Source organism: Pistacia vera, unplaced genomic scaffold (assembly GCF_008641045.1).
Source record: "Pistacia vera cultivar Batoury unplaced genomic scaffold, PisVer_v2 Contig190, whole genome shotgun sequence".
Taxonomy (NCBI): domain Eukaryota; kingdom Viridiplantae; phylum Streptophyta; class Magnoliopsida; order Sapindales; family Anacardiaceae; genus Pistacia; species Pistacia vera.
The window spans coordinates 486,466-497,227 of record NW_022195991.1 but is presented as its reverse complement, the minus strand read 5'-3'; the positions used below and the strand labels follow the sequence as shown (position 1 = coordinate 497,227).

At 36.1% G+C, this 10,762-nt stretch overlaps 3 protein-coding genes across 6 annotated transcripts; 2 read left to right on the top strand and 1 right to left on the bottom strand.

The window, feature by feature from the left end:
• Window positions 1-400: 400 nt before the first annotated feature.
• Window positions 401-2,488, top strand: LOC116127296. The gene is made up of 8 exons (XM_031412957.1): window positions 401-407; window positions 469-618; window positions 705-791; window positions 1,128-1,175; window positions 1,253-1,692; window positions 1,779-1,926; window positions 2,090-2,268; window positions 2,447-2,488. The coding sequence occupies exons 1-8, from the start codon at window positions 401-403 to the stop codon at window positions 2,486-2,488; spliced, it is 1,101 nt and encodes a 366-aa protein (XP_031268817.1).
• A 730-nt stretch (window positions 2,489-3,218) lies between these two features.
• On the bottom strand, window positions 3,219-4,408 carry LOC116127295 (glycine-rich protein 23-like). Its single transcript, XM_031412956.1, has 3 exons — window positions 4,328-4,408; window positions 3,513-3,828; window positions 3,219-3,364 (listed from the first exon to the last, which is right to left on the bottom strand). Exons 1-3 carry the CDS (start codon window positions 4,406-4,408, stop codon window positions 3,219-3,221), a joined length of 543 nt encoding a protein of 180 aa, XP_031268816.1.
• A 121-nt stretch (window positions 4,409-4,529) lies between these two features.
• On the top strand, window positions 4,530-9,916 carry LOC116127367. Of its 4 annotated transcripts, none has more exons than XM_031413014.1 (9): window positions 4,530-4,842; window positions 5,388-5,486; window positions 5,615-6,099; window positions 6,317-6,518; window positions 7,120-7,164; window positions 7,710-7,810; window positions 8,097-8,165; window positions 9,108-9,148; window positions 9,802-9,916. In XM_031413014.1, exons 1-9 carry the CDS (start codon window positions 4,675-4,677, stop codon window positions 9,882-9,884), a joined length of 1,293 nt encoding a protein of 430 aa, XP_031268874.1. In that variant the 5' UTR covers window positions 4,530-4,674; the 3' UTR covers window positions 9,885-9,916. The 4 variants fall into 4 exon arrangements, with proteins under 4 accessions (XP_031268874.1, XP_031268871.1, XP_031268872.1 ...); XM_031413011.1 differs by having other exon boundaries at window positions 4,532-4,842; window positions 7,006-7,164; XM_031413012.1 differs by lacking the exon at window positions 9,108-9,148 and adding an exon at window positions 8,285-8,325 and having other exon boundaries at window positions 4,532-4,842; window positions 7,006-7,164.
• Window positions 9,917-10,762: the final 846 nt, after the last annotated feature.

Genomic DNA, 10,762 nt, shown 5'->3' with positions numbered 1-10,762 from the left:
AAACGCCCATCTCTGTTCACTCAAGAATCGCACTCCATGTTGCTGCTTGTGAAGGATACTGGGAATTTTTGGAAGAGTTGGTGAAAATTATGCCTGAAAAGGATCTTGAACTGTCAGATGCCTTGGGTTGCACGGCACTTCACTATGCAGCAGTTGGTGGAAGCATCAGGGCATGCAAGGCATTAGTGAGAAGGAACCACAATCTCACACAACTTACCAGCAACTATGGGTGGACTCCACTCCTCTCAGCTGCTCAGTGTGCTCCCAAAGATAAGGACGTCGTATGCTACTTATCTTCAGTAACTACTGATGACTCTCCTGGCCATCCATTTTCTGGCAATTTGGCTGGTATCCTCGCCTGTTCACTAGCTGCTGGAGGTTTTCACGGTAATGGCCAATCATGTCGAGTTCATTGATTGCTTTTGAATTTATTTGGTTACTTATCAATTACATGTATTACTCCAACAGATATTCTTCTATACTTAATTCGTAAATACCCTGGCTTAGCTACTGCTAAAGATGATGATGGGCGTAATATACTGGATGCATTGGCTTTAAGGCCTTGGGACTTTCAGAGTGGAAGTAATCTTGGATTTTGGAAAAAATGGATCTACAATTGTTAGCGCTCTCTCATTATTAGTATTATAACTTTTAAATTTTCTTCTTCTTCTCAAGTATAATTTTCTTTCCGTATCTTGTTTAAGTTGTTCCTGTGAAATTCAAACTAACAACACCAAGGTCAGAAAGAGTTGGCGTGTACCATTTCCCTGTATCTTCAACAACCTATCGAGGTTCGGAAATTCTGTATTGCTTCTGTAATATGTATTCATTTGGTATCAAATGGGTTACAAATTATGGGAAAATTAAGATCCTTATCGGATGAAATTTTGCTTCAATATGTTGTACTCTGTTCTGTAGTTGATGATTGTTTCTCTTCCTAGGACTATAACAAGGTGGTTTTTAAGATTTGAATTGTAATGCCACAGAATACCAGTTATATACAATTTTCTTTCATAAACCAGACATTAATAGAATAGATGACTTTATGTGTTTAAATTAAGTCCTTCTTAGTAATGATTTTTTCAACAATGTCTGAATTCCCTTTTTTTTTTTTTTTTTGGTTGCAGTGGTAGGATGGCCTGAAAAATTACTTTGGAATTGCATCGGACTATTGGGTACCCAATGCTAAACTCCCTGGCATTATACATGTGATTAGCTTATTTAATTGCTCATGCATTTATTTTCCTTGCAGCACCTGGTATCAAAGAAGTTCATGATGCAAAGTTAACACATAAATTTGCCCTCGAGTTGGTCAAAAGTGTGGTTGTAGCTTTTTCACCTTTGAGTGATTCACAGATCTACGAATTTTTCTTGCAGTCAGACATAATAACCAAAGCAGCGAGTTCTGGCATCGTTGAAATTGTAAAGATATGTCTTCAAATGGTCCCAGATATATTTTGGCTTTCAACTGATCAACAAACCTTGTTGAAAGTTGCTGTTCAATACCGGCAAGAAAAGATTTTGACTCTTGTGCATAATACGGTTGTATACAATAAGTTCACATCTCCCAAACCAATTGATGAATTTAAAAACAGCATCTTGCATCTGGCAGCTCGGTTGGCACCACCCCATTATCTCAGAGTTGTGTCTGGTGCAGCTCTTCAAATGCAAAGGGAGGTTCAGTGGTTTAAGGTGACAGCTCCTGTTAAATCAACTTACCATGTTGCTTATTTGACCAATTACTAGTATATCTTAACAGTAACAATATGGCCTTGTAGGAGGTGGAGAAATTAGTGCACCCTTTTCTTAAGGAAATGCCAAACTCTGATGGAAAAACAGCTCAGGTTGTATTCACAGAGCAGCACAAAGCAATGGATGAAAAATACATCAAATTCTTGCATGGTTGTCACCGCGCTCATTGCTACAGTAATGTTTGCAGCAATTTTTACCATTCCTGGAGGCGTCGATCAGGATGATGGCATCCCAATATTCTTCAATGACAAGTTATTTATGGTGTTCGCCATATCAGATGCATTAGGCCTAATTTTGTCTTCCACTTCCTTATTGATCTTTTTGTCTATCCAAACAGCACGTTATGCAGAAGAAGATTTTCTAGAGTCGCTGCCTAAAAGATTGATAACTGGTCTTGCTTCTCTCTTCTTGGCTATAGCAAACATGATGATAGCTTTTGCTGCAGCTTTTGCAGTTGCATTACGCGAGACATCAATATGGGTTGCAATTGCAGTTCCCTTCGTGGCTTCTCTACCGGTGACTATATATGCATTTCTACAAGTACCATTGTTTGTCCAAATGTATCACTCTACATATGGATCTGGCATCTTTCAACCCAGAAAAAAATATCACTTTTTGCGTCGCTATGTAATTTGAGCTCTTTATTGTTGATTCTTCATTCATTTATGATGCTATCTTTTACATTCGTGTTCAGGATGTACTAAAAATACAGAGTTTGACATTGTTTAACAATTGAACTTTATCTATGTGATCCCATTTGTCTTTGCAAATTTGGAAAAAAAACAAGCATTTACCTAGTTTGTATGTTAAATTTAATGACACCTTAACAACATTGACATTTTTAACATAGAATTCATTGTGAAACAAGATAGAAAATGAGTTAGAAATAGAAGGAACGGTGCAAGAGTGACATTTTGCATATTTATCTTAGTTGACTTTTTTTGATACCATTTTAATGGCAAGGAGTATTTCATAAGTCATACTTTACCTAAAGAGGAGTGGTGTCGCTTGTCAATTGCCAATCTCGCAAGGGGATGTTTGCGAGGTGTAAATAAGGATTGTTTTATGTTGTTTTGTACACGTTAAACTTTTGGAAATGATTGAACTTTATGCAACAAAAAAATGAAAAGGATAGAAAAACGGAAACTATGTTTATGACTTGAAATATCAATATTAGAACACCTTGTTTTATCAAATTAATATTCAAGATTCAATATTGTTTGATATTGGATTTGGTATTGGCCAAAAATTACTATTTTATTCCCTTTAATTATATTGGCCCAAGGACATGCACCCACCCATAATTTGCCGTAAAGATAAAGTGGTACCCAAAAAGTTTGAAAATGACAAATAGCCACTTTCTGTTAGATTCTGTTAGTAAATTCCGTTTGGAGAATGAAAGTGTGGTAATTTTGCATTCAGCAAAAAAGGCGGCCACTTTCCTCTCTTTTCTTCTTTCTTTTTCTTTATTGCTGTGAGCCTCCAAATTCATCTCCCACTGCAGTGCCAACTTCACCACCCTCCACCACCAGTCCACCACCATCTAACACCAGTCCACCACCATCATCACAGCCATCTTCTCCACCTCCTACAACCTCCTCACCTCCTGAGCCTAATGTAAATCAACCTGACCCCTCCACACCTTCTACTCCATCACCTCCTGCACAACCACCTGTCTCACCACCACCTCCTCAAAATACATCTCCACCCCCCATTGACATCTACACCTTCTCCCCCTCCTCCTCAACAATCCATTTCACCTACATCCCCACCACCATCTCCACCTATATCTAATCCACCAACTAGTTCATCTCGACCACCACCACCACCACCACCAATAGCATCCAATCCACCAACGAGTTCATCGCCCCCACCACTACTAGTATCTAATCCACCAAGGAGTTCAACTTCACCACCACCAGTATTTACTCCACCAACGAATTCCCCTCCACCACCACCAGTGGCCAATCCACCAACAAGTCCTCCTCCACCCTCAAATTCATCTCCATCACCACCATTTGATCCACCAAAAGCTTCACCTCCACCACAAACACCATCTACTCCACCAAATAGCTCCTATTTGATGATAAATATACATTGCCCAAGTAGTTGACATTTCACAAGAAATTCTTTTACCAGTACAAGAAACCTCCCTTTTCTTGAATTTATAAAAATATAAATAAAAACACCATCAAAACTCCAGATTTTAATAAAGATAGACACTAATACACAGGGCTAGAAACAAATAATATAAATATCCTAGTCACTGTCACTCTGCATAGTGTTTGTCTGCTACTGCTCCCATAAAAAACTTCTTGACAGAGTGCTGATGGACGAGTTCAACGATTCCAACAAAAGAAAGGAGAAGGGAGAAGCGATTGGCTAGATTTGCGGAAGATGAAAAAGGAGAAGCGGCTGGCCAAAGACATAAGAAAAAGGAAGAAGGAAGGGAAGAGAAAAAGGAGAAGCAGTTGGCCAGATCTGCAAAAGGGAACAAAAAAATTAAGAGAAGAAGAAAGAAAAAAATTGAAGAAAAGAACAGAAAGAAAAGAGAGGAAAGTTGCAAAATTAAGACGTTGACAGAAAGTAGCTGTTTGTCATTTCCAATCCTTTTGGGTACCAACTTGTTATTACGGAAAACTATGGGTGAGTGCATGTTTTTCGGCCTAATGATATTCCATTATCAAAATGATATGAGCTGGCGTTTTAACTTTCAAATACGCATAACCGCCTTACTGAAAGTCGAATTTAAACCACACCGCAGCGAGTATTATATAGCATAATTTTGAAGGCGGGAAAACGGCAGCGCCTAGCCCTTTACATAACGGAAAAGTCTACCCTCCTCATTCACTCAATATTCAACACTCACTGAGTTGAACCACTAGCGACAGAATTGGGTCTCGTTTCAAAGCACAAAAGAATATGGGTTGGAATTACGCAGACATTTCTTTAGAAGAAATGATGAAATTGATAAAAGGGTTTGTAGATGTACTCATTCTGGCATCTGGGTATCAGTCTTCTGGCCTTCCTGCCCACTGGGATGCCCACAATATCAAGAAAGCTTTTCACTGGGCTCTTTTTTTTGAGAATGTGAGTATTTTCTATCGTTTCATTTCTATTGCCTTTCTCTATCGACTGTCTTAATTATAACACTGTAGTTACTATAATATTGGGGCATTTTGTTAGCAGTGGATGAAAAGATTATTTATAATTCTTAACTAAATGATTCTTTTATTTTTGTTTGATTCAATTTCTTATTTGAAAGGTATTATTTATCCTCCATGTACTCTTTACTTTGTAGTTCGTGTTGGAAATATTTGAAAATTCACGATTTCTGTGTATTTTGAAGAAAATACAATAGTTGCAAGAGAAATTACTTGAATTTTCATTGTTTGCCAAGTAATTCTGATCATTAATGAAGTCCTGGCCTTAGCTTGCTAAAGTTTAGTCGGGACATTGTGTTTGTGGGGTTTATTGGCTCGCTGATTTTTTCTTCAATATATATGCACGCTTTTCTGATATTCTTTTGATTAAGGTTCATTCTCAGATTAAGTTTTGCTAACTTGGTTGTGCACACATTCCATTGTTCTTTGCTGGGTTAGCAAAATAAAATTTCATCTGGTGTTGATTGTTAGGTGTTTAGGCAGTTGAGCTCCACAGATGTTTACCTGGACTCATTGAAGGAACTTGATGCAGCGCTAAATGAAATGACATCCAATCCTTCCTTCCCTCAGGTTGTGGAGTATATTTGGCCTTCCAATACTTCTTCTGTTACACTATATTTGGATTTGAAATCAATTAGATAATTAAGTAATATGCGATAAGTTTCATGTGATTGCACTTACATATTTGTGATGGTCAGGGTCTTTTGCATCTGTCATGTGCTACTCTCAGTAGAGCCAGAGCTTTTGTTTCCGAACATTTCATACATCCTTTACCTTTGAGGGATGCACATCTCAGCGCTTACCTAAGAGCAACAGTGGAGATGGATCTTAATGAGCTTTCAAAAATTGAGGATGACTGCCTTAATATGTATCTCCAAAAGTTGATGCTCCTGGATTCATCACTTAACTTGGTTCAGGAACCGAAGGGTTTTGTGAAGGACTCATTTAAGTCATCTTCAGATGTTGCTCCACCTAAGAAGATCGAAAAATGTACGACTGATGATTTTACAGCGTTTGCTGTTCAAGGGTTGTCTAAGAGGCAGTCGGCATTGTCATGCATATCAACAATTAAGACAGGCTTAGATGTCCTCTCCACTGCTGTGAAACACAGTAGTTGGACTGAGCCTGATAATAGCTTTAGCGAAGAACATTTGAAGCAAGAAAGAGCTCCAGCATTGATGGGGTATGTGGTAGAGTTGCCTAAGAGCATGAAATTTAAATATCAATGTTTTACCAATAGCAATTATTTGTGGGGAGCGTTGCTGGATTTGATTAAATAACATTTTGATGCTCCCTTAGTCAATGCTGAACATCTCTATTTGTTTTCTATATTATTTTCTGCTTGATTTTTCTTTATCCTTTGTTTTGGTCTGAACTAAAGATGTTTAGTTTCTTCTCAGGGGTGAAGACGACTTGGTTGATTTTGTCACATGGAACTGCTGGAAATCAAGAAATTTCTTGTATTTTCTTGATATGAGAACTGTTAGATTGGTCTCTGGTGCAAGCATGATATTTTCTGCACCCAAGTGCCAGTGGGTACAAATATTTGAACGGCTGCATTTATCAGCAGAAGGCAGTGATGATGATTTGAGTGAAATGATTGTAAGTTGTTTGAAATTTTGAAAATATAATAAGAAGATTTAAATTTTATAGTTCTATCAAATTCTTAAAGCCTTGATTACATCCAGTAACTGGTACAGATGTATTTGCAGCCTGGTATTTGCTCTGATACAAAGTGTAGATGTGTGCTCACTTGTAAAAATTCATTATAACTGATTTCGTGTATACTGACCAAATCAATGCTAAACATCTCTTTTTGTTTTCTATATTGAATCACATATTGTTTCGTAAGGAAACATCATTCTTTTTGCTTTCAGTTCATTGTATTATTTGGTCTTTTAAGATTCTGCTCGGTTCCATACAGTTTCTGTTGGTATATTGCTAAATTAAGCTTGATTTTTGTCATATAGTAGTTTTGTAGATATCATGCTCTTCAAGTAGTCGGACTTTCATGTTAATTTCTGTTAGACAATCTTCCTCTTCTTTTTCTTCTTAATCAAAATTATTTGGTTAACCTTTTTTTCCTTAGGAGCTTCTGTTACTTGGATGCATTGGAAGCAAATGGAGTTGTCTGATTGAACATTTCATGTCAATTTCTTATGATTCCCTTACCATCTCAAAGCAGTATTATGAATTGTGCCAGGGAATACAACATTTTCATTCTAAAGAGGAGATGATGAACTTAAAGGTATTATATTTTTATGATGAATTCAAAGCTTTTTCCTCCCTCATCTACCCTTTATCAATGAACAAGTATACCAAAAATCAACTATCATGGAATTTTGCTTGATTCAGAATTTATTACATAAACTGATGTCATATGAATTGGTTTAAATCGTTGTCTAATCAAATATAGAACCTAGGATCTACTCAAATCCACCCCCTATTTCCACTAAATACAAGGTCCAAAGGATATCATTTTAGATAGATTATGCCTGCAGTTCTCATTTTAGGTAGATTATGCCTGCAGTTCTTTTGTGCCAAAGGATATTTTACAAAGAACACATTGTAAAAGTTGCTCAGAATACAATCACTATATAACCAATGGCAAAATAAATTATACTGTGGGTCACATTTTAGATGGATTGAGCAGTAGTTCTATTAGTTATGTATTTTTTCATTTATTTGCCAGTGAAACTACTAATCCAACGTTTAGCTCTACATTCTTTGTTGCTTGTTTTTGCTATTTTTGTTTATATTACTTTCTATGTTCTTTTTGCTGGTTTTAAGTAGGAAACTTGCATTCTGGAGTATCTGATTGAACTGTTAAGTGGTCGACTTCATCAGCTCTGGAAACTACCGCCTGCCCTTATATCAGTTGCCATTCCATCGTGGTAATGTTTGATTCTTCAATTTTTCTGTATATATGCAATAGACTTCAAATTACTTCATGTAGGAGAAATGAGTACCCTGCATTATGAGACTTTGCCATCCCCTGCCGATTTCAAAGACGCAGTCACACTAACACAAAGAAAAGAAAAGGGGAAGAGTTTTTTTTTCTTGTTTTGGGGTGGGGTGGGGGGGTGAGGGGGATGTTGGGTTAAGATGAAGAAGAGAGAGATAAGTGAATTCATCATCAGTGCATGCTTTACAATTGAAGATCTTGAATTGTTGTTGCAGGTCACCTTTATTTAGACTTTATTTGAGTGAAATAGAGACACATTTCAAGGGAGATACTTTAACTATGAGGTTTTGTACTACTATCCCCTTTGGTTTCATTTTAATAAGGATTAAAAAATTATTTAATTTTTTTTTTCTGGGGACGTATTTCCATTACAATTAGTGGTTAACAATTATTTTTGTAGCAGATTCTGCAGTTGTTCTCAAGATGGGAAGGAACACAAGAATTGTTAGTATCTCAATTCCCTTATTCTCTTTTTCTCTGCAGCTATTCAGACGCTTAGTCAATTTTATGTACATATTATTACTAAAGCAATGGGTAATTTACCAATAAATTATTGACATTAGGTTATTTACACATCTCTTGTATTTTTCCATCTTACCAAGAAACTACAATTGAATTAAGCAACCATAACCTAAATTGTTATACAGATAACAATTAGAACCTTAATCAAACTTACTTGAGCTGGTATTACAGACAACTAGGAAATCATCTCGCTAGGGAGGGTTCTTTGAATGAAGTCTGGTATAAATAGAAATCCTGTTATGTTTATGAGAACATTATTTGTTCTGACATTGAAATCTGGAAAAAAAAAAAAAAAAAACATTCAAAATTGGCATTGAGCTGTTTGTTACCTGAGAAGTCGAACCTGCTTGATTGAAATCCTAGATGCAAACAAGCTCTGCATGTATGGTTATACACGAGGAGAGAAACTTATGGAAAATTTTGTTTCCTATTGGCATGCTAATATTGTAATCGCTTTACATATTTTATTGNTCAGTGCATGCTTTACAATTGAAGATCTTGAATTGTTGTTGCAGGTCACCTTTATTTAGACTTTATTTGAGTGAAATAGAGACACATTTCAAGGGAGATACTTTAACTATGAGGTTTTGTACTACTATCCCCTTTGGTTTCATTTTAATAAGGGTTAAAAAATTATTTAATTTTTTCTTTTTTGGGGACGTATTTCCATTACAATTAGTGGTTAACAATTATTTTTGTAGCAGATTCTGCAGTTGTTCTCAAGATGGGAAGGAACACAAGAATTGTTAGTATCTCAATTCCCTTATTCTCTTTTTCTCTGCAGCTATTCAGACGCTTAGTCAATTTTATGTACATATTATTACTAAAGCAATGGGTAATTTACCAATAAATTATTGACATTAGGTTATTTACACATCTCTTGTATTTTTCCATCTTACCAAGAAACTACAATTGAATTAAGCAACCATAACCTAAATTGTTATACAGATAACAATTAGAACCTTAATCAAACTTACTTGAGCTGGTATTACAGACAACTAGGAAATCATCTCGCTAGGGAGGGTTCTTTGAATGAAGTCTGGTATACATAGAAATCCTGTTATGTTTATGGGAACATTATTTGTTCTGACATTGAAATCTGGAAAAAAAAACATTCAAAATTGGCATTGACCTGTTTGTTACCTGAGAAGTCGAACCTGCTTGATCGAAATCCTAGATGCAAACAAGCTCTGCATGTATGGTTATACACGAGAAGAGAAACTTATGGAAAATTTTGTTTCCTATTGGCATGCTAATATTGTAATCGCTTTACATATTTTATTGAACTTTGTGCATTGTGCCTAACTGACATGAAATTACACTTACGTTTAGATATCAAAGATCAAAGATGGATTTCTACTAAAATCTTACAAGAAATCAACCTCTAATGATTCTCAGGTGAACTTGCTGAAAGAATCTGGTTGCTTTACATATTTCATATTTATGGGTCTCATCTGATGTCCGGTGCTATTAGTGCTTGACAAGTGAGCTTGAGCATTACCTCTATTCTTGAGTAAGAATCTCTTTTCTACATTTTTAGCCAAATAATTGTCTCTTTATTGTGAATCTTTACAGAAGGTAGTTTCTATAAGTAGTAGTTTGTAGCTTTCTGATGTTCTGATTGTGAACATTTTGTAGGGCTTAACATTGCTCTGGATTTGGATTAAGTCCTCAAAAAAATATAGAGCATGTCTTTTCTGGTATTACACTACTGCAGCAGAAGCGTATATCTATCTAGATACATGATAATGAAACTAAAGGAGTATAGTTTATTAATTGCAAATATGATATGATACGTACATATGTGCACATGTGTACGCTTGGTTTATTCTAAAAATATCTGTACTGTTACACAGCAGAAAATATGAGGTCGCAAATTATCTGCAACAGAAGAGAACAAACAAGGTTAGAAAATTCACACTTTCTTATGTGATGTAATAATACGTCATTGTATATCAATCTTTGCTTGAATGAAGAGGGATCGAACCTTATTCTATAAATTATCAGATTATCTGGCCCACTAAGTCTTTTTCATATCCTTGTGGGGGCCGTTTCCAGATAAAATGTGATAAAACTTCAGCTGAAAAAAGCTATGAATTTTGCAAATGGAAGAGTGTGATTAATCATGTGAACCTCACTCATTCATTTAGGCATGGACGGTGAGAACTTTTCTGGAGCAGTCCACTCTCATCCAACCTTTTTTCCGTAGATGCTTCCTGGGAAAGTTCAGCTCTAGAGTAAAACTTAAGCAAAATCTGAAAAAAAAACACTTGGCAACTCTTTGGTGGACTAGCCAATATAAAAAAACTGTGGTCTCACGGGTAGTGACATAACATCACTAGCCTAATATAAACAGTGA

Coding starts and splice junctions, on each gene's coding strand:
- LOC116127295 (XM_031412956.1), bottom strand. CDS start 4,408: ATGCACTCACCCATAGTTTTCCGTAATAACAAGTTGGTACCCAAAAGG. Junction 3,829..4,327: donor AACAGCTACTTTCTGTCAAC/GTCTTAATTTTG, acceptor ATCATCAAATAG/GAGCTATTTGGTGGAGTAGA. Junction 3,365..3,512: donor AGATGGTGGTGGGGATGTAG/GTGAAATGGATT, acceptor GATTTACATTAG/GCTCAGGAGGTGAGGAGGTT.
- LOC116127367 (XM_031413011.1), top strand. CDS start 4,675: ATGGGTTGGAATTACGCAGACATTTCTTTAGAAGAAATGATGAAATTG. Junction 4,843..5,387: donor GGGCTCTTTTTTTTGAGAAT/GTGAGTATTTTC, acceptor GTTGATTGTTAG/GTGTTTAGGCAGTTGAGCTC. Junction 9,149..9,801: donor TGGGAAGGAACACAAGAATT/GTTAGTATCTCA, acceptor AATGATTCTCAG/GTGAACTTGCTGAAAGAATC.
- LOC116127296 (XM_031412957.1), top strand. Junction 792..1,127: donor ATCTTCAACAACCTATCGAG/GTTCGGAAATTC, acceptor TTTTGGTTGCAG/TGGTAGGATGGCCTGAAAAA. Junction 2,269..2,446: donor CCTTCGTGGCTTCTCTACCG/GTGACTATATAT, acceptor ATTCGTGTTCAG/GATGTACTAAAAATACAGAG.